The sequence below is a fragment of the Sitophilus oryzae genome, unplaced genomic scaffold, assembly GCF_002938485.1.
Source record: "Sitophilus oryzae breed Bouriz unplaced genomic scaffold, Soryzae_2.0 scaffold_1394_pilon_pilon, whole genome shotgun sequence".
Lineage (NCBI taxonomy): Eukaryota > Metazoa > Arthropoda > Insecta > Coleoptera > Curculionidae > Sitophilus > Sitophilus oryzae.
This window is the reverse complement of record NW_022146053.1, coordinates 555,478-578,611: the sequence shown is the minus strand read 5'-3', so window position 1 is coordinate 578,611 and position 23,134 is coordinate 555,478. Positions and strand designations below refer to the sequence as shown.

Genomic DNA, 23,134 nt, shown 5'->3' with positions numbered 1-23,134 from the left:
CCAGATACCAATTTTCATCCAAATATTGACGTTACTTCAGAAATTATTTGGAAAAAATCGAATTAAAAATAAAATTTCCACACCCTGTATCTCCGAAACTAAGCGTTTTAGGACATACATTTATACAAACTTTTTTAATTATTTTTATCTGCAGAATATGCTGCCGAAGTTTCCGGAATACAGTTCGGACCACCCTGTATATTACACATTCTGTTTTTGGCAATGTCATAATTCCTATATATCGACTGTCCTAATGCCCTAAAATATCTGTAAGTTTTTAAATGCAACACTAAACATTCCTTTTGGAAACGTAAATTCGTCATGTTTTAGCTCCATCTTCAACCAAATTTAATGCTTTCCATTTTCTTACCTTCTTTCTATACTATGGAAAACATTTCACCTAAATGTATATATAGTATTATTTTTGTTGAGAAGACATCTAGGTAGATACAAATTTCTGCAATATCTGGAAGTACAATTCTCCCTTCCAAACATTACTGCTAAATTTTAATGTGTATCTTAATTTTATGTGTATCTTATACACCGATTATACACAGAACATCATATTTAAGGTGGTTAAGAACTAGTAATTAGGGTACATTTGTAATTTATATAATTTATAAAGTATAATACCATATTCAAAAAATCCTTTGATATTTTTCAAATATAACCCAATACTCAATTAAACTTCCATCTTAATAAACACCTTTCTTTAATACATAGCTTATGTATTTTTGTCTTCACTGTACAATAATAACTAATGATTAATGATGTATTTTACAGATGACGCAGCGACAGAGCATTCATGGCAACTGAACAAGAAGTATCTATTGCCGTTATTATCATTTTTTTAATTGGAAAAAAATAAATAAAGTTTTATTGATAAATTGATTCATTCTGATAAAATAAATTAAGTTGTTAATTATTTTATCTTTTGTTTTATTACTATTTAGAATAAAATCGAAATTCTAATGATACTGTGTTAGATTTTGGAAACATAAATGTTAATAATTTCTAAATGAATATATGAATTGTGATTTGTTAAATGGGCATCAGTCACTATTCAGCCAGTTTCGATCTTTTTCATTTTTTTTTCAATATTATATTCATCATACTGCAGTTTCTTAATAAAAGGGCCGCTGTCCTGAAATCCAGAATGTTACTATAGCGCGAAAAACATGTGTAGTTTCATAAAAGGCTTCAGTCAGTGACTGATACCAAGTAACTTTTCTGATAATAAATTACAATTATTTATATACGGAAATATTTGGCAAATTTTATTAAGGTCTTGGAAAGATTTTTTTAAGTATTTTCAATATCAATTTAAACTAGTTAAAAGAAACTAATAATTTTACATTATTTTATTAGAATTAAATTTTAATTCATAAATTTTGAAGTGTAATATTTTGTATATAATATATAACAGATATATTTCTTTAGAAAACAGGTATTAAAATATCATTTAATTATATGGTATATATTGCTTGTTTGCTATTTTATTTTCTTTCAAATACTGATTCACGGATTACTTACTTAAATTCAGCCACATATATTGTTTAAAAAATTAAGATATATTGTTTATTTTTGTGATATATGGTGATTTTAATGTATTAACAAAAATCTAAATTTGATAAGAACAGCAATAGATTTACAAAATGAAGGACATACTGTAAAAAGCACGAGAAACATATGTAATACACAGAGAACAAAACATGAAGTAGTGGATATACAAACAAACAAGGTAGGTATAGAATATACGGTTTCAGCTTTGCAGGCCACATGTTGAATGTCATTGCAAACGTGAGATAAAATATTTTTACGGATAATACAGACATATTCATACTAATTTTTATTGAATGCGTTAAATTAATAATTTTTTGATCAGATGTAGAAAAAAATATAGGATACTAGGTAGTATTGCAAATGTTTGTTATAATTCTGAAATTAATATATTTTATTTTGCAAAAGCTGATTTCTCCTTTTTATCATGATTTATTTTTATTTATATATTTTAACTGCTTACAGTTGGGTTAGAATTTTTGGTGTTACAACAGCAAAATAAAACATTAATTCGCCACAATACACCAAAATCTGTTTTTTAAACATTGGACGCGCGTTTCGGTCACCATAAGCATCTGCTGATGATTGTAATATGGTCATTCAATGTTTAAAAGAGTATTTTGGTGTATTGTAGTGAATTGTTGTTTAATTTTAACCGTCAAGTCTGACAGAAACATAAAAAATTCCATGTATGAATTTTAAAAAATAATCAACATTATAAAGTATTAGATTTGATTTTAAAAACCTGTTTCAAACTTTTTAAAATGAAGCGAATTGTCCATTTCGAACAGTTTTTTGCGAATTAATTATTTAGTTATGAAAAATAGAAGTCTACTATATGTAATTTTTTAATAATGACATGGTGTTACGGTGCGTTTTTTATAACTTTTTTTCAGATGCTTTTGGTATATTATATAGAAGAAGAAACAAATAATATGATACTTGTTATAATGTAATATGTGTGCATGTTTCACCAAGGCTTTTGTGGCACCAAGAATTGTTATTTTAATAATTCTTTAAAATGGGTCAAATAAGTTTCCTCTAAAATGAAATTTGGCCAAACATCTTTTTAATATTTACATGTGATCAAATGATCATGTCCGCCACGCAAGATAAGGCGAATTACAATTATATTATTCATTATTTTTTCACTGTTACCTCTTTATATTATTTCATAAATTAATATTTTTCTCTTGAAATTCATGATTTCTGATAACAAATATATATTAATTAAAAAATTATGTTTAATATAAATTACATTGTATTGCCATTTCTGATGATAAAGAGCTGTTAAGTACAATTTATTTTGTTTTGGACATTTGTGAATTTTCAGCTTGTATAACCAGCTGCACACTAATTTCAGATTATTATAAATAATATCAAATAGTTTTCTTTGTAACTTTTTGGCTGGTAATTAACAAATTGTTAATCTATTAATTTCTCCTATATTAAACAGACCTTAACTTTTTTTAATTTTTTGGAAACATTTATCGTAAAAAGATTGTAGAGTTTTAGTCAAGTTCTACTGCACGTATTACGTACCTGTAAATGCCAACTGCTCTGGAAGTTCACCGTTCTTGATACGAAATATATTTTTTTATATTGAACAGATAGCCACATTTTTCTAATTTCAAGAATGAATCCTTTCTTATTATTTGTTGCATATCAACTGGTTTAAAATATATAAAAACATTGTCCAATTAACTATAAGTCCAGCTACATGTCTATATTAAAACCAGTAAACCTATTAACATAAATATGTGTATACCGGGTGCGTCTCAAAAATTGCTCACCCCTATAACTTATTTATTTTTTTTTTCAGATAAAACAACGAGATTTGGTTTCTTAGTATACGACATAAATTAGGATTGAATGACATATTCAATTGTTTTCGGTCACTTCCGGTTTAACCGGAAATGACTACAACTTTTAATTTTTGAACGGCACAATGCCAAGTTGCGGTATCAAATTATTCGTAAAAAAATACTTTTTCCAAATATGCTAATGAGCCACCCTCGTTGTATTTGAAAAAATTGATATATGAATAAAAATACGATTTGGACATATTTTAGCCGGCCAGGGGCGCTATTCTGTACAATCGTCGGTATCGGTAAGTTACCGACAGCTATCGGTACGTATTTGTATATAGTAAACATGTGTTGATTGTTGTTGTCATAGTTACCGATCGGCCCTATGGCAGATATCGCAAATTTGTACCGACGAAAATCGGTATCTCTACCGTGCCCTTGTCAACCTCACGGTAGAGATACCGAGAGTCGTCGGTACAAATTTGAAATATCTGTCATAGGGCCGATCGGTAACTATGACAACAACAATCAACACGACGCTCATTGGCCGTACGTACTGATAGCTGTCGGTAACTTGCCGATACCGATGATTGTACAGAATAGCGCCCCAGGACAAGACACTAGAAACATTAGATGATCAAATCTATTTTCCAAGGCTCCTTGAATATACAGTGTGACCCACTCAAGACCGGGCACCCTCCATAAAATCTGTGTTTATAGTCCGATTTTGATGATTTTTTTTTCAAATATAAAGTTTCAAAAAATGTACTTTAGGGCTCAATGTCATGTTATTTCACAAAAAACAAGGCCTACTTAATAAAGTTTTTGTGGTGAAAAATTTGCAAAATCATATTAGCGATTTTTTTTCAAAAAATTTTAGTACACCCCTACATTCGGCATCCCCCAAAACAGTTCTGTACCAAATTTCGTTTAAAATTATTAATTATTAATAATTTTGCAGTTAAATTAAATAATTCCCTATTTTTGCCAATTTAACGATGAGTTATCAAGTAACCCTTGAAAAAACAATCCACGACAACGAGTTTTATTACAAACAATGATAAAAAATACTACAAGCAACATAATAACCGAATAATAAGTTAAACATATTCAAATAATTCTAGTTGCTTCTACCAGCCTCCATTCAGTTCAATACATTTGTCGCATCTTTTTCTTAGATTAACAGTTGCATTCCTAAGCTGCTGTGGTGTAATATTTGCAGAAGCCTCTGTAATTCTAATACGTAATTCATCTACAGATTGAGGTCTAGACTTGTAAACTTGTTGCTTTAAGAAACCCCAAAGAAAGAAATCAAGGGGTGTTAGGTCCGGGGATCTCGGTGCCCACTCAATTAGCGGGCTATTTCGACCTATCCACTTATTTTCAAAATTTTCATTTAACCATTCCCTGACAACTGCCATTAATCAGAAAATTCAAAAACGTTGGACTATTCAAATTTCTCTCAAAAAAATATGGACCAATGATTCTATCATCAAGTATGCCACACCACACATTTAATTTCTGAGAATACTGTCTTCTTGTATTGATCACCCATTCAGGGTTTTCGATTGCCCAGAATCGCGAATTTTGAGAGGATACTACTCCGTTTGTACTAAATGTTGCCTCATCACTAAATAAAATTTCTTTTAAGAAATTTCTACTATTTAAATACTCTGCTTGAGCCCATAAGCAGAATTCTAATCGTCTAACATCATCTCCGTTTTCCAAAGTGTGTAAAATCTTTGGTTTAAAGGGTTTAACTTTATTAGTTCGCAAACATCTCCTAATATTTTCCCTTGGTATATCCAAATCAACACTGGCGCCTCTAATGCTTGCACGAGGATTGTTACGAAAATATTCTAATATTTCCTCATTCCGCCTATTTATTCGATGTTCCGGCCTTCTGTTTTTTAGTAAGTATTTTGACACACAACCAGTTTCATTAAAAACTCTATTTATTCGTTGAACCGTGCTTCTACTTACTGCAGGTCTGTCGGGATGTCTGTTGTTAAATTCTCTGGCAGCTTCTCCTGCTTGAAGATAGTTATCACCCACTAAACGAATAATTTCAATTTTATCCCTAATATTTAATTGTTCCATAATGCAAATAATATTTCTTGATACAACACTTTTCTGCGTGCTATTAAATTAATATTCAATTCTACGCTGCAAGAATTGACAGCTAATAAAACCCATTGTTGTGGATTGTTTTTTTCAAGGGTTACGTGATAACTCATCGTTAAATTGGCAAAAATAGGGAATTATTTAATTTAACTGCAGAATTATTAATAATTAATATTTTTAAACGAAATTTGGTACAGAACTGTTTTGGGGATGCCGAATGTAGGGTGTACTCAAATTTTTGAAAAAAAAATCGCTAATATGATTTTGCAAATTTTTCACCACAAAAACTTTATTAAGTAGGCCTTGTTTTTTGTGAAATAACATGACATTGAGCCCTAAAGTACATTTTTTGAAACTTTATATTTGAAAAAAAAATCATCAAAATCGGACTATAAACACAGATTTTATGGAGGGTGCCCGGTCTTGAGTGGGTCACACTGTATGTGTGTGTGTGTGTGTGTACTATAAACCATATGTGAATATGTCAAAAGTTGACGTATGATATGTCATTCGATTCAGAGTGTCATTTTCTATCGAATAAAGTAAAAAAAATAACGAGTGTGCCATTTAAAAATCAAAAGTTGTAGTAATTTCCGGTAAGACCGGAAGTGATGGAAAACAATTATTGAATATGTCCATCAATCCTAATTTTTATCATATACTAACATACCAAATCTCATTGTATTATCTGAAAAAATAAAAAAGTTATAGGGGGTGAGCCACTTTTGAGACGCACCTGGTATTTTTATCAAATGTGTGATATATTTTAAAAATGACAAAAATTTGCTATACTATATACATACAATAATACAGTTAATTACCCAATATATAAGGTATATTTTTTTTAATAAACGTGTTAGTATAAAAATAAAAAGTCTGTTAATAGTGGGACAAAATAATATACCAGCATTGCAAGTATTTTGTATGAAAATTATTGATATATTATCATATACAAATATATTAACTACCACCTTATTATAGTAATTATATTATAAAAAAACAAATATCTGTATTCAATAATATTAAATTGAATATCTGTATTGTCCGTATAAATTGATCGAAGATTAATATGCGGTTATATTAACAAGCAAAACTGAAAAATGTATGTATTATGTAACAGGCGGTACATGGACGAACGGACAGACAGACAAAGAACGAACATGGGAGATGCTGCGACTTACCGCGGTGTAAAGGAGTTCCAGAACTCGCTACGGGTTGCAGCAGCGACACAGGGAACACAAGAGACAGGACAGTTACTAATCACTCAGTAATACCAAATGCATATTATGCACATTTTATTTTAATATAAGTAGTCAAATTTAGATTTTTATAGCTTTGACGAAGTTTACTTAAAATAAGTACTACACATCGCGTAAAAAATATTTGTACATATTGATTTATAACTCTGCAGAATATATAGCGTAATCCAGCAATAATATTTAAACAGGAATATTATTTCAACAGGAATAATACTAAATAATACTAATCTTAATGATTTAAAGGATTATATTATTATGCTAATTCTTTTTGTATTGATTTCATAACATTTGAATATCCGATACGCATATTCTTGTGTAAAAGTTTAATTTTGGATTTGACTTGTTTTTACCAAATTATGTAGTGACGTTTCACAGAGGCATATCTCTGATCGTCATCAAGCAAATAATATATTGCACTCATCTGTTATTTTAAAGTAAAACAGAGATTATATAATTAATAATCAACTAATAGTGTGAATTATTTCTTAATAAAAGCGGATAAGATAATAGAATAAAATAATACATGTACATATAAGAAAAATTTTGTAATTTATTACAATTTAAGTGATATAAAGAAAAAAAATAAGTAGTAATTTTTATATTTTTGTTATTCTTTATTTAAGACTCTACTTACTTTGTAGTTTAGTGAGAAACATTTTAGAGGAATAGATTCTATGCAAACTAACACTAAAATTTTCTAAATAACTTCCCTGAAATTTTTCTATTTTTAATATATCTTAGTATCTTCTAAATATATCTTCTTATATTGTAAACTTTTTGAAATATACTCTAAAATATATATCCTGCAGTGTCTTAGATATTTTACATTTGAGCAAACATGTTAAGTTTCTATATTTCTCCATGTGCATAAAACAAATGTACTACTTTATATTCAGAATATCAAGAGAACCATTATTTTTCAATAAGTTTTAAATGTAATTAGTATTAGGATATTGCTCCCCCTTGATAATCTAAGTAATTTACTATGTTCACATTCTCCAAATACGCCTTTCATTACAACCTTTCATTCAACCGATATGTGACGAGACAATATGACGGACACACAATTAAAATAAATATAAACAAAAATAAATAAAACTATTCACTACTGACAAATGACAGACACAAGTTAGGCAGATATAGGTATCATCTACTAGCAAATAAATCAATAAATTATATTAATCTTTAACTTTAATATATTAACAAAAATATAGAACTAGTAGTAATATGAAAAATATTAGGAATACTTACTTATATATACATAACCAGAAAAATGTAAAAGTAAACTCTTTCTTTTAGTACTTCATTAATTATTATAATAATTGATTTTATGTCTAATGAACATAAATCACAGTTTTATATTAAAAAATCAGTGAAACTATACATATTTAAAATTTGAACTAATAATATACGGACACTAAAAGTATTACTCCATATTTTCAGGTAAAAGAAACTTCTATTAATATGACAAATAATGAATAAACTTTTAGGAATCAAATTCCCATCTTACTATTAACAAACTTTTATAATGAATTGCTATTTTATTATTAGGTCTTCGGAAATATCGAATATTTATTTTTTTTTATTGTTCCAAATTTTATATTCCAAAAATTCAAAATAAATTTATAAACTTATTTGACAACTGCCCCGTTTCTTTTATTATATCTATTTTAAATATCTATTATATTGAATTTTGCATACATTACCAATATCGTATATGACCAAATACTAGGTTAATATAATTTTATAAACCTTTTTTTATTCACGAGTGTATAACAGACAATTTTAAATTTTAAAATAAAACTAATATCTGTGTTATTACTCGAATTCAAGGAAAAACAGAAAATTCATTTATAACAGAACTTTTTTTTCTTAAAACTCAATTCAATGAGATATTTAAACCTTGTATTTAAAAATTTATTAGAAGTTTATTGTTAATAAAAAAATATATATAAATTAAAAAAAGAAATATTAAATTAATAATAAATATTAAAGTTAATTTTATGTTATGTGTTAAAAATATTAAAATAAATATAAGAATCAAATGTAACTTGCTATTGATCGCGAGTTAAAATTAGTTAATAATAAGTTATACGCCGTATAATTTTACATACTATATTGCCATAGAGCAACATTACTAACATATCTCAAAAATCATTTTTCAGCGATACAGTACTTATATATTAGTAATTATTTAATAATTAATCTAATTAATTATTATCTGATGACTGATTGAAATTATTCTCTGCGTTAACTATTATATTTTTCTGTATTGTAAAACTATTATATTATTTATGTTTTTCTATGATGCTCAACTTTAGTAGAAAAAAAATCATTTCCTGAACCGTAAGATATCTTATTACCATAAACCTAACTATTTTTAATACCATTGGCTATATTATAGAATTGCAAAATCTTTAATCAAATATAGTTTAATGAACAGTTAAATCTTGTTCTATTTCGTAATATAGCCAAAAAAAGATTGAAAATAGATTTGAAAGATAAAACAAGTTTCAAAATTATAACTTGCCCATATACAACTACAATTTATTTTATACCTCATAAAAAACGATAAATATATCCTACGCCTATATGCGAGTCAGAAAGAGTATACAAATTTAAATAAAATTCTTATTATGTCCCTTATTATTTTTTTATCTAGACAGCAGAATTAAATCAAGGCTGACTTTTTAAATTAATTAAACAAGAAGCAAGGAAATACATTTTATCTGCTTCTAAAATATGTTCTGCTTAAATATTGAATTATAATTGGTTTATAAATTATAATTGGTTTATAAATTTGTGCCATTTAGTGATATATTGGGGTTTTGGACCTGGACCTCTCAGATTACTAAATATACTTTATAAAAAGATATAGAAATTATGCAGATAAATTCGTATAAAAATAAAATATATAATTATTGACATGCATGAAAGCAACAAACTATCAAAAGCAAATAAAGGTTAGACAAACAATTTCGACTAGATAGTTTACTTTGGATTTATAATGTATGAATAATAAAAGTAAATGTAACTTAGGAGGTAATTTAGGACGGTATTAACAGAATAATATATAGTATACAGGGTGTCCCAGGCTGAGCGTGCATTAGAAGTTTCTATAGAACTACAACATCTAGCTCGGAGATTTTTTGCACATCATAGTTTTACAACGAGATCTATCGATTAAAAATATTTTCAATATGGCAGCACTTCCGGAAATACCGGAAGTTGACAGCAATTTTCTTATATTAAATGGATGCCTCCATTTTTTATTATATACTTAAGTTCTCTGTAAAATTTTATGAATTTTGATAACACTCTGTATCTAATATTAACCGTTTTTGAGGAAAAAATTATTTAAAATTTTTGAACGAAAAAATCTGCCTATCAAAAACATGTGTCTAGCCTAAACGTCAAATTTAGAGATTACCACAGCCACTGTGCCATAAAGAGAAAACATGTGGCTATCTTTTTCAAATATTAAATTGTTCGAATGTCAATGGCCGCAGCTGTCATAGAATTGAGGGATTAAAAAATTATCATAAATCATTTTTTTCAAATGGAAACCCACTTTTTTTATTTCACTTGTTAAAAGGCCTTTCAATTTGTTACTTTTTAACTATACATGTTTCTATACCTAAAATAAATCGTTTTTGAGTTATTTAAGATTTAGTTTTAAGCGTATATTTTTATTGATTTTAACCAGTAGCCTATGATTTTAAACGTCAAGTGATGTAAAACAATACATTTGGCCATATCATATTGTGACGCTTTGTTCAAAAAGCAGCATCATTTTCGAGCCAACTTTGCGCTGTTTTTTTCGATCATACGGAATATTAATAATATCAGCTATCAGATATCACTAAAGAGCGAAAATACGAGATATATTTTTATAAATACACTTTTTAAACTCTTAAGGCAGACAGTATGATCGAATAAAAACGGCCTCAGCGATGGCCATGAAGTGACGATCGATGAGATTTCCCATATAATTTTACATATAAAATGACAGCGATCTTCATTTCATAGTCATCGCTAACGCCGTTATTATTCGATCATACGGTATTTGTACTACAGGAAATTCAAATAATTGGTTTTCTGACAGATCGAAATATATTGTCTCACCGTTTGACACTTAATGTCAAAGGAAGGTAGATAAAATCAAGAAAAATATACGTTTTCTAACTCAATCTTAAATAACTTAAAAACGATTTATTTTGGGTATAGGAACATGTATAGTTAAAAAGTAACAAATTGAAAAACAGTTTCAGTAATGGAATAAATAAACTGGGTTTCCATTTGAAAATAATGAATTATGATAATTTTTTAATCACTCAATTCCATGACAGCTACCGCCATTATTATATGACATTTGAACAAGTTAATTTTTGAAATAGATAGCTACATGTCTTCTCGTTATGTTACAGTGGTTGTGGTAATTACTAAATTTGACTTTTAGGCTATACAAATTTTCTTGACAGGTAGTTTTTTCGTCCAAAAATTTTAAATAATTTTTTTCTCATAAACGGTTAATGTTAGATATAGAGTGTTTAACATCAATATTCATAGAATTTTACAGAGAATTTAAGTACATAATAAAAAATAGGGGCACCCCTTTAAAATAAGAAAGTTGCTGTCAACTTCCGGTATTTCTGGAAGTGCCGCCATATTGAAAATATTTTTAATCGATAGATCTCGTTGTAAAACAATGATGTGCAAAAAATCTTCGATCTAAATATTGTGGTTCTCTAGAAACTTCTAATGCACGCTCAGCCTGGGACACCCTGTATATGCTACATATTTAGACCCTAAACTGTATATAGGTACATTTAAGTGTCCATATTCAGTTTCAAATATGCAAGCTCAAATAAAAACAAACATTACAACAATTATTCTAGATATTACGAGACATATTTTCATAAATAATTTGTAAATAGCTAAAATACTATAAATATTAGTACTTTATCAACTGGAGTTTTAATAAATAGGCTTACAATACAAAATATTCTGTATAGATGCAAATATTTTGCATTAGGCCCACATTACATTTGAGGGTCTTATATGCAAAAAACTGATTAGAATATTTATTATAGATAGTATATAGTTATATAAAATACAGGGTGTCCGAAAAATAAGTGCAAGTATTTTAACTGGTAGTATAGTAGTTCAACCCCAGAAACACGCCTATGAGGTTTTTTTCGCAAAAAAAATTGAAAATTCGAAATTTTTTGGATTTATTTTTAGTTTGTAGTTAAAAACATAATTTCTTGATAATATAGCAACATAAGTATTCGATTAAATTTACAAGAATGAAAATGCGGAAAAAATCCAGTGGATCTCAAAATTTTAGCAAGAACTTTTAAAAAGAAATTTTAGCTTTAACTTTTAAAAATATATTATTTAGTAAATCTAATAGATATTATAATAGAGGATTATGATTATTATTTGATTAATTTCTGGTAAATAAAATTTCTATTATTCAAATAGTCAGAATTGTATTCTGGCTATTTGAATAACAGAACAAAGTATTATATTAAAATAGCTATTATTTTTATGCAGTTACGGTAGCTTTGAGCTTAGTATTGATAGCAGTTATCAGCACGATCATAAAATACTTCTAATAAATTTTTGGATTAGATATCGTAAAAAAATATTTTGACTTATAATTTATGAAAATGTCATGTTATAAAACTATTTTTGTTAAGCTTGTTTGTTTTTTTAATATTTATAAGAAACATTATATTTTTCTATAATACCAATTGAGTATTATTGATAGTTTTGACCATTCTGGAATGCATCTTATAGATATTTTTTGTCCAAACTAAATATCCACACATATGGGCTGTTTTATAACCTAACCCATACAATGGACAATTAAATTATTTTATTTTCTTTGTCGTATTATTTTTACTTATTATTTATTAAAATCGATCTCAAATTAAAACAGCTCGTTTGAAAGAAGTATTAAAATATAATTCAAATTTAATCATTTACAACCATAAAGTTTACCTTTACACAATATAATTTATAATGTAAATAAAATGTCATTCGCCTTAGAAAGAGTTCCCTTTTAAACACCTTTCTTATGAATAGGAAGATTATTAGTATACAATAGCTATCATTTTTATTACTACTAGTTGTTAATTCATTAAATTTTATTTAGTAAAATATTGTTAAATACGAGATTTTTGCCAGAATTATATAAAATATACATAAGTTAATATTTTGTTTAAACTAGTATATTTTTTGTTGATTTTCGAAAAATAGATTAAAATTAATCTATTATTATTATAAATAGATTTAATATACATATATATATATATATATATATATATATATATATATATATATATATATAGATTATATTTATTTTTTTCTTTTTATTCTTGGCTTTAGGTAGTTGGGGTTGCAAAGATGTTACTAGATTTTGCTCATTATCTTATTTTTATGACAACGTTTCGACTGTATACATATGTCTTTTTCAACTCTCTTAAACGTAGATTTCTACAGAATTAAAATTGTTAAAAACTGAACAAAAGCACAATAACACAATATTAAAACTATTATTTTAATTGTTTAGGAGCATCACACTTTAGAGTAGTGTTTATGTAGTTATCACACCCTAAACAATTAAAATAATAGTTTTAATATGTGTTATTATGTTTTTGTCCAGTTTTTAACAATTTTAATTCTGTAGGTGATGGTTATTTTCATGTTCAAGAGACTTGAAAAAGACATAGGCTGTCGAAAAGTCGTCATAAAAATAAAATAATGAACAAAATCTAGTAACATTTTTGCAACCCCAACGACCTAAAGCAAAAAATAAAAAGAAAAAAATATATAGTATACCGGGTCAAAGAAATGAAACAAAAAAAAAGATTATAATTATTATATTATATTATAATATATATTGTAAAATTTGAGAATAAATAATCAAATACAGTAAATTCGGAAAAAAAAAACAATAAGATGGTGTAAATATCTGAACAACTGACGATTATTTTTTTTTTGTTGTATTATGATAAATGAGAGAAAACTGCATACTCTTAACATACATCTTAATCTGCTTACAAATTATAGATTGTTTTTGAAAAATTAAAATAAGATTTTTAAAGATGCATTTTATTATCTGCTGCTTAATAATAGTGATTATCTAAATAATAATAATTTGATTTTATTGGTTGAAAACTTTGAAGACTTATTGTTAGTTAATACAAAAGTATAATAAAGTTATATTTATGTATTTATTATAGTTGCCCTAATATAACACCATTACTATTAAAAATAAAGAAGCGCAAAATAAATGTACATTACAATGTGAATAAGCAAAATATCACATTTCTACCAAGCTAATAAATGTGACAATATGTGTCGTGCAAGCAATAAAAATTATACATTATGAGTGTTGAAATTCACAGCATCATTTAAGGTGTTTCCCTCTAAGGCGTTTACGTCCTAAACTTTGCATTTCATTACTTTTGTAAATTCGAAATATGCTTTCATTTTTCAAACTAATTTATTGATCAAACATTGAAACATTTACATATATGCAGAAACTATGCAATTGTAATAGTTAACCAATTATACATGCTCAACTTGTGTCCACCAATGTGTCATTTAGTACAAACCTAGAATGTTATTACAGGTTAATTTTTACATATTACTCCCTAGTACTAGTTATTCACGCTGGCATAACAAATAACACAGAATAAAGAATAAATTAGCTGTAATCATTATCCGAGTTCAGCTGTATTTTTCTGAGTACTAAATTTACTGACCTGAATTAACTATATACCATAGTTAAATATTAGGTTTTTAAAACGGCATTACATAGAATAATGAGATCCATTTGCCCTTCCTCTATGCCGAAAATATTTATTTAACGCACCATAAAGTGTATGAAGCATTTTTATTAAGTTATAATTTGAAACTTAGATATCTATTTAATTATATTTATAAATTTAAATACACCAAATCACTATAATGCGATCCTTTTCTTAGTTTATATAAAGTTGATGTTGCTGATTACACTTAAATCTACGGCTATTTATTACGTTTATGTGTCAAATTTATCATTTTTATATCTTAGAAAATTATAATACATTCTATATTATTATTATTACTATTGTCACTTCATTTCAAGTCCTTGCAAGGCTTTCCATTTTGTAAATATAAATATATTTGTAACTCATTAATTTGTTTTATTATTTAAGAGATTAAAAAGAGTAAAATAATGAAAATTATTTCTAATGAGTTTTATCATACATATTTTTTTGAAGGGTGATGGTTATTTTCATTTAAGAACTTTTTTATCGTAAGTTTTATTGTAAGTAAAACTCGTCCATCTTTTATAATGTCTAGGAATGTGATAGAATATCCGTCAAGGTAGCTTTGAAATGCATATCGATGGCACTCATCTTATAGTTTAAAAATATATAGAGGGTGTCCCAGGCTGAGCGTGCATTAGAAGTTTCTCAAGAATTACATCATTTTGCTCGGATATTTTTTGCACATCATATTTTCACAACGAGATCTATCGATTAAAAATATTCTCAATATGGCGACACTTCCGGAAATACCGGAAGTTGACAGCAACTTTCTTATTTTAAATGTGTGTCCCCATTTTTTATCACATACTTAAATTCTCTGTAAAATTTTATGAATTTTGATGTAAAACACTCTATATCTAGCATTGACCGTTTTTGAGAAAAAAATATTTAGAATTTTTGAACGAAAAAAACTGCCTGTCAAAAACATGTGTATAGACTAAACGTCAAATTTAGTGATTACCACAGCCACTGTGCCATAGAAACAAAACATGTAGCTCTCTATTTCAAACATTAGATTGTTCGAATGTCATATAATAATGGCCGCAGCTGTCATAGAATTGGCGATTAAAAATTATCATAAATCATTTTTTTTTCAAAGGAAAACCCACTTTTTGTATTTCACTAGTGAAAAGTCTTTTCAATTCGTTACTTTTTGACTATACATGTTCCTTCCTATACCTAAAATAAATCGTTTTTAAGTTATTTAAGATTTAGTTTTAAAGCGTATATTTTTCTTGATTTTAACCAGTAGCTTATGACTTTAAACGTCAAGTGATGTAAAACAATAGATTTGGCCATATCATATTGTGACGCTTTGTTCAAAAAGCAGCATTATTTCCGAGCCAACTGTTTGCACTTTTTTTTCGATCATACGGAATTTTATTAATATCAATTATTAGATATCACTAAAGAGCGAAAATATGAGATATATTTTTATAAATACACTTTTTAAACTCTTAAGGGGCAGGCAGTATTTATAATATAGGAAATTCAAATAATTCATTTTCTGACAGAAGGAAATAAATTGTCTGACCGTTTGACACTTAATGTCAAGGAAAGCTAGATACAATGAAGAAAAATATACGTTTTCAATTAAATCTTAAATACCTTAAAAACGATTTATTTTAGGTATAGGAACATGTATAGTTAAAAAGTAAAGAATTGAAAAACCTTTTCATTGGTGAAGTAAAAAAGTGGGTTTCCATTTGAAAAAAGTGATTTATGACATTTTTTTAATCACTCAATTCCATGACAGCTACCGCCACTATTATATAACATTTGAACAATTTAATTTTTGAAATAGATAGCTACATGTCTGCTCTTTATGTCACAGTGGCTGGGCTAATAACTAAATTTGACTTTTCGGCTATACAATTTTTTTTGACAGGTAACTTTTTTCGTCCAAAAATGTTCAATATTTTTTTTTCTCAAAAACGGTTAATGTTAGATATAGAGTATTTAACATCAATATTTATAGAATTTTACAGAGAATTTAAGTATGTAATAAAAAATGGGGACACCCATTTAAAATAAGAAAGTTGCTGTCAACTTCCGGTATTTCCGGAAGTGCCGTCATATTAAACTTTTTTTTAATCGATAGATCTCGATAGATCGATAGACATTGTGGTTCTCTATAAACTTCTAATGCACGCTCAGCCTGGGACACCCTGTATATAAAATGGTAGGGATCTTTAATTTCAAGCCAACTCTAACGAGGTTGTAATTCGATCGTATAGTACAATATGATCGAAAAAAAGCAGCCTCAGAGATGGCTGTAAAATGAAGATCGCTGTCATTTTATATTATGTAAAATTTTATATGATCATCTTGGGTGTCATTTCCCAGCCAACCCGACGCCGTTTTTTTTTTTCGATCATACAGTATCTCTACCATTCATTTTTATTTTCCTTCGCTTTTTAATTAGTATAATCAAAATTACATTTTTTAGCTAAATATGTGACTATATTTTTGTCAAATACAGATTTATTTTGATTTAAAATATAGATTAATAGGAATACTAATACATTATAACAGTGATATATTATCGGAAAGCGGTCTGTTCTAAATCAAACTCAATTTATTCTATAGCTCTATATTTCGACATGGTTTATGTCTTCCTCAGAAATGTAAACAATCAGAGTTATAAAGGTATAGACATCCACTACACGTCAAAAGATCCACAAAACAAACATGAGAAATCAATTTGACATCCGTACTGTAAACAGTAGATATCGATCAGTACGATATCTAATATTATGGAGGTACTAGATGAGGCTTAAGAACATATTATTTTACTTATTAGGTTATAAAGTAACGAAATATTTAATAATTTTTTAAAGGTTTTGTATTTAGTAATTATTTTATATTTATTTAAAAATGTATTAATTATATTCCGTTCATTTTACTTATGTATCTATCAATAACTGTAAAAAGTTACTACTAAGATTTTTTGAACAATATTTTATCTTCTCAAAAAAATCTGGTTTAAATAATTAGTTGCATATTTAATCATAGATTTGAAAGGATTAATACTATAGTAATAATATATTAGATCAGAGGGAAGGGCAAATGGTATTTCCTGCATAAACGCTTCACTTTAGATAAAAAAAAAACCCAAAAGGGTTCGTTCAGAGCGACAGCTCGGTAAGGTTGGACTGAAAAGGGTAAAAACGCACACAAAGGGATTCGAAGACGAAACACACGGGTATTGCCGAGGCGCCACTTTAAATTTTTTAAACGAATTATTAGGAAGCAGTGCGGACCCAGGCCGAGAGAAATTTTTATAGGGTTTTGTTCATCGCACCCGACAAAAATAAAAGATCGTGCATATCGCGCTTTTACATTTTGAACTATAGCAAATTCTAAATTTAAAAGTGAGTTTCTGTAACCTTATTTTTCTCCTCCACTTCTTTTAATTTATTGTAAATATAATGCATTAGGGTGTTAATATTGAATAAACAAATAAAATCTCTGAGTAAAAGGATTTGATATTTTTAATATAGAAAATTTTAACAGAAAATGTTTAAGAAATATTCAAAGAAATCTTACGATATAATCTTACAATATAAAAAATCCATAATAAAAAAAGTTATTATTTGAATTTATACAAAAACATTACGCTGATGTCGTGATGTCCTGATAAGCGTAATGTGCGTTCGGAATACGAGAACGTGTGATATACAGAAAAAATTTCGATATAGGAAAATAACATGTTAACGGCCATTGTTTTTCCTTTTTTTTTATTTTTTTTTTAGATTTTTTAGTTAATTTAAATATTTCATAGTATCTTGTTATTGTTAACCCAGTTGCGATCATTAACGTATCTATTATTACTTGACAAATCAAAGACTTTAAGAAAGTCAATAAAAATAGTTGATCGATCAATTGTGGATATTTAGAGATCATGCAATTTTTATTGTAGCTACTTTTGAAAACCAGTATTAAACTGTTTCTGATTTGTTTTAAATATTTATCTAGTCATCGCCTAGTGCCTTACCCCTGTATCATTATAATATAATCTCCATTACTGATTCAGTAACTAGCTATTATTTGAGATTTTACATGATCTACCAAGCAAATATATATTTGGCTAATAAATAATTATTTATTAATATCAAAGTTTTATATCTATACTAAATTTTGATATTAAAATAAAATAAATATATACACGAACAAATTTCCGAAAAAAATTAATAAATACATCTGTAGGATACAAATAAATTTCCGAAACAAAATATTTGTTTAGCCCATACCAAAGCAATATATATTTACGTGAATTCTATTTTTATTTAAGTAATTATTTCATTTTCCAGAGTATATATGAAATCAATTTGAACAAAAGAGAATTATAAACAACAAAAAAAATATATACGTACATTAATTTCAAAAATGATGTCTATAGTCAATAGACAATACAATACAACTTTACAAAAGTCAATAGTAAAAATTCATGTTTTGTCTACAATCATGATCGTAAATAGAGATGCAATTAATTGGAAGATGTGTAAAACGATAGTTTTACCACATCTTCCAAGTTTTTAACTAAGTTGCACCATGTTGGTATAATGCCACAAATGTATTAAAAATATATTAAGTTGAGATACTTAAAGCTACATAAGCTCACTTTACATTAGAAAAGTCAGAAAATAAAAGTAAATTACGTCTTTAATTTTTTCCTTCTGATTTGTATCCGATATCAAGAAAAACTCAACTTTATCTTTGTATCATTTCATAGTTTTATCCAGAATGCTTTTAAGTCGATCGAAATTTAAAACAAATAAAAAACGATTCTATCTATGAGTAATGGTTAATTTCGAGAAAAAAACCTACTTCCCTAATTACCTAAAACTTGTTACCGAATACAAGCTCTATGGCCTTCCCCCCACTTTTCGTATCCTACCACCCCACAGATTCTATACTCACAGTACAATTTACTTCCTATTTAATTAAAGCAGCGCCTCGGGAGGTTAGGGAGGTAAAAAGGGTCAGAGAGACGGAAAATACAGGCCAGTCAAGGACAATTTTTCACTCCACCGGCACCGCCGGGAGACCGTCCAGAAAGTTGAATTTTTCATGAACGTGGAATTGCCAAGTTCTCTCAATGTATAATACGTAATCATGCGGTCGATATAGTAAATTAATTCAATTAAAAGTACATCAATTTAACTAACCTGGTAATAGTACATATCTTAAAATAATTAAATATATTGTATTGAATTTTCTGTTAGTTACTGGTATGTTGTTGAAAAAAAAATATTAGTCGAATAATACATAATGTGCTTTTTAGAATTCTTGGATTTACATCGATTAAAACTATTTTTAAAATAATAATAATAATTTTCAAAGTGTGTTTTAAGTTTTAAGTTTAATCAGTTCACCTGTTTTAAAAATGTATAGGGTCATTAACTAACTAATAAATTTAGTAAATAGAAATATTTTTTTCAGAAATATATTCGAAAACCTCGATTAGTATTTTATATTAGGGATTTAATTGATGCCAGAAAATTTTATTCGGCGTATCGCCGACGCTCTTAAATATCACTTCTATCTCTTTATCGCCACAGAGTATGTCAAGTTAAACTTGTGTGCTAAATTTCAAATTTTTATACCATGTCATAAAACAATTTGATCAAACATTATAGTCCAGTAAATGAAGATTGACACCACGGCCTAATTCGTCGACCGGGACTTTTCAAGCGCATTGTGTACCTTTTGGAAGTAGTTTTAAAGAAAACATTGTTTTAAGGAAAACACCATGCTCGACCAGTTTTTGCCGAAAATGACCCAAATGGCCAAAAAATAAGTTTTTCGCAAATATCTGCCAAAATGTGCAATTTACAAAATTTTTCTGGGAATAAAAAATGAAGCATGGGTAACCTAACTTAACAACCTAACCTAGCCTAACAACCAACCTACAATAATGGTTCTTATCATTTTTTTTACGTCGAATTAGTAGTTTACGAGATATTCCGCCTCTAAGATCCCTAATTTTTTTCTTCAAGTCTTAAGGCTCTCGAGATAAATGTCATAAGCGTAAAATAGATTTATAGGACAAATTATTTAACAACTCGGTTAAAATTGTTGCATTGGATGCTATGTCGATATGTGGTGGTGTTAGTTGGTTTGCATGTTTTCCATGTACGGCTTTGGATTTCCATTTTTCAACTTTAGTATTTGTTGTTGTGATTGCATATTATTATTATTATTATTATTTTGATCGTTGTTTCTTTTATCGGTAAGTATCAAAAATTATTGAGGGATAATTCACTCCAACCGAACAATTCTACAGCGACAGAAACTTTCAAATTAGGAGGCATGTTTGTAAAATAATTTATAGATACAGGTATGATGGCGGTCTGTTCAACATAAAAAGATTCAGGGCAAAAACACTTATAAAATTGATCACAGAACTCCAATACGCTGATGACTGCGCTCTAGTTGCAAATACGTTACAGCAATTACAGGAAATGCTGAACACATATACCTGGGCATATGCTGAACACATACAGGGTGAATTTCTCACGATGTTCTCTATGGGTATCTCAGAAACTACTTGAGATAGAGAGTCGGTTAAATGGGGAAAGAATTGCAGTTTTGCGGGGTCATAAATATGCGCCTTTCAGATTTTTTAAAAAGTTCATGGCTTACTAGATATTTCGTAAAAAACAAATTTTGGCTATTTCAAAAATTGTCCCTAATTCCATTATAAGCTATTTTAGACAAAAAGTTTTCAGATAAAAGTTGTAGATAATCACGTCCTTAATGAGATCGTGTCATCCGTTTTTTTTCTAAAGCCTGTCATTTTTCACATATGACACAAACATATATTTTTTTAAATGGAAACCATAGTTGGCCATGACTTCATAAAAAGCGCCATTTTTAAGCTTTTTAGCGATATAAGCGATAATATGTTTTCTTCGAAAAATTACTGAGTTATAGCCAATTCTGATCATTTTTAAACAATTTCACTTAGTTAGCCATGGGAACAAGTTCAATCGCCGTTGCTCTCAGAAATGTGAAGCTGTCGCATCCAAACTTTGTAAATTAAAATAAACAAAAATTGTAAATATCAATTTTTCAAATGAAGAAAAGCGTGTAGATACTCGCGCATCAATAGAGTGTTTCCAACATGACTTTCATTATGACACCCCCCCCATAATGAAAGAAATGTTAAAAATTATTTACATCATAATAATATAAACTCAGGGATAGGAAGAGGTGGACTAATTGCATGGGCCTCCTCGATCACCTGACCTATCCATTTTAGACTTTTTTATGCGGTATGGTTAACAATAAGGTTTACAAAAGAACTTATGAATTAAGAGAGGCACTCGAAGTGGCGGTACGAGAGAAGTTTAATTAAGTCGACCGGTCCTTCTGTGAGAATAGGTAATAATTCAGTTTTAAAAAGATGTAACTGAAAACAATGCCGGATTTTTTGAACATTTTGTAAAATAACTTAAAGTGTATGCAGTGACTCAAGTGATATTATTTTTTTAAGTTTTAGTTTGTGTAATGTAAATTGTAAAGAACCGTTTACTAATATATTCTGACTTATTATAAGTTATAAATCACAACAGAATAAGAATGCCATGCAATCTAAGTGAAATTAGTCAAGAAAGATAAGAATTGGCTATAACTAAATTTAACTTTTCTAACAAGTCTTGAAAATCGTCCTCTAAAAAACATAACATTCACCAGTCAACGTATCCTCGAAAATGTATGGTCAAGAAAAGTTGAACCAATAATCTTACGCGCTTTTCATCATTTGGAAAGTACATATTTACAATTTTTGTTTATTTTAATTTACAAAGTTTGGATGTGGCAGCTTCACACTTATGAGAGCAAAGACGAGTAAACTTGTTTCCATGGCTAAGTAAGTGAAATTATTTAAAAATGATAAGAATTGGCTATAACTCGATAATTTTTCGAAGAAAACATATTATACCTTATATCGCTGAAAAGCTTAAAAAATGGCGCTTTTTATAAAGTCATGGCCAACTATGGTTTCCATTTAAAAAAAACATGTTTGTGTCATATGTCAAAAATGACAGGTTTTAGAAAAAAAAACGGAGGACACAATCTCATTAAGGATGTGATTATCTACAACTTCTATCTGAAAACTTTTTGTCTACAATAGCTTATAATGGAATTAGGGACAATTTTTAAAATAGCCGAAATTTGTTTTTTTTGGAAATATCTAGTAAGCCATGAACTTTTTCAAGAATCTGAAAGGCGCATATTTATGACCCCAAAAAACTGCAATTCTTTCGCCATTTAACCGACTCTCTATCTCCCGTAGTTTCCGAGATACCCATAGAGAACATCGTAGGAAACTCACCCTGTATACTTTGGGCCTGGAAATGTTGAACACATATACTTTGGGCCTGAAACTGGACATCGATAAAACTAAAATCATGTGCACTCTCCCGGAAAATCATTACAGCGCTATAAAACTAACTATTGGAATATGTATCGAAATTTAATTACCTCGGCAGTTTGATTTCGGAAAAGGCAAATATCGACTCTGAAATTCAGCACAGAATTAGCAGCG

The 23,134-nt window shown here is 28.1% G+C and overlaps 1 protein-coding gene across 1 annotated transcript in view; it reads right to left on the bottom strand.

Moving 5' to 3' along the window:
* Positions 1 to 23,134, bottom strand: part of LOC115875724 (teneurin-a) — a 214,986-nt gene that overhangs the window by 151,285 nt on the left and 40,567 nt on the right. Inside the window, exon 6 of the mRNA XM_030891237.1 lies at positions 6,674 to 6,700. Within this exon, the coding sequence (XP_030747097.1) occupies positions 6,674 to 6,700 (27 nt within the window). The remainder of the gene's footprint in view (positions 1 to 6,673; positions 6,701 to 23,134) is intronic.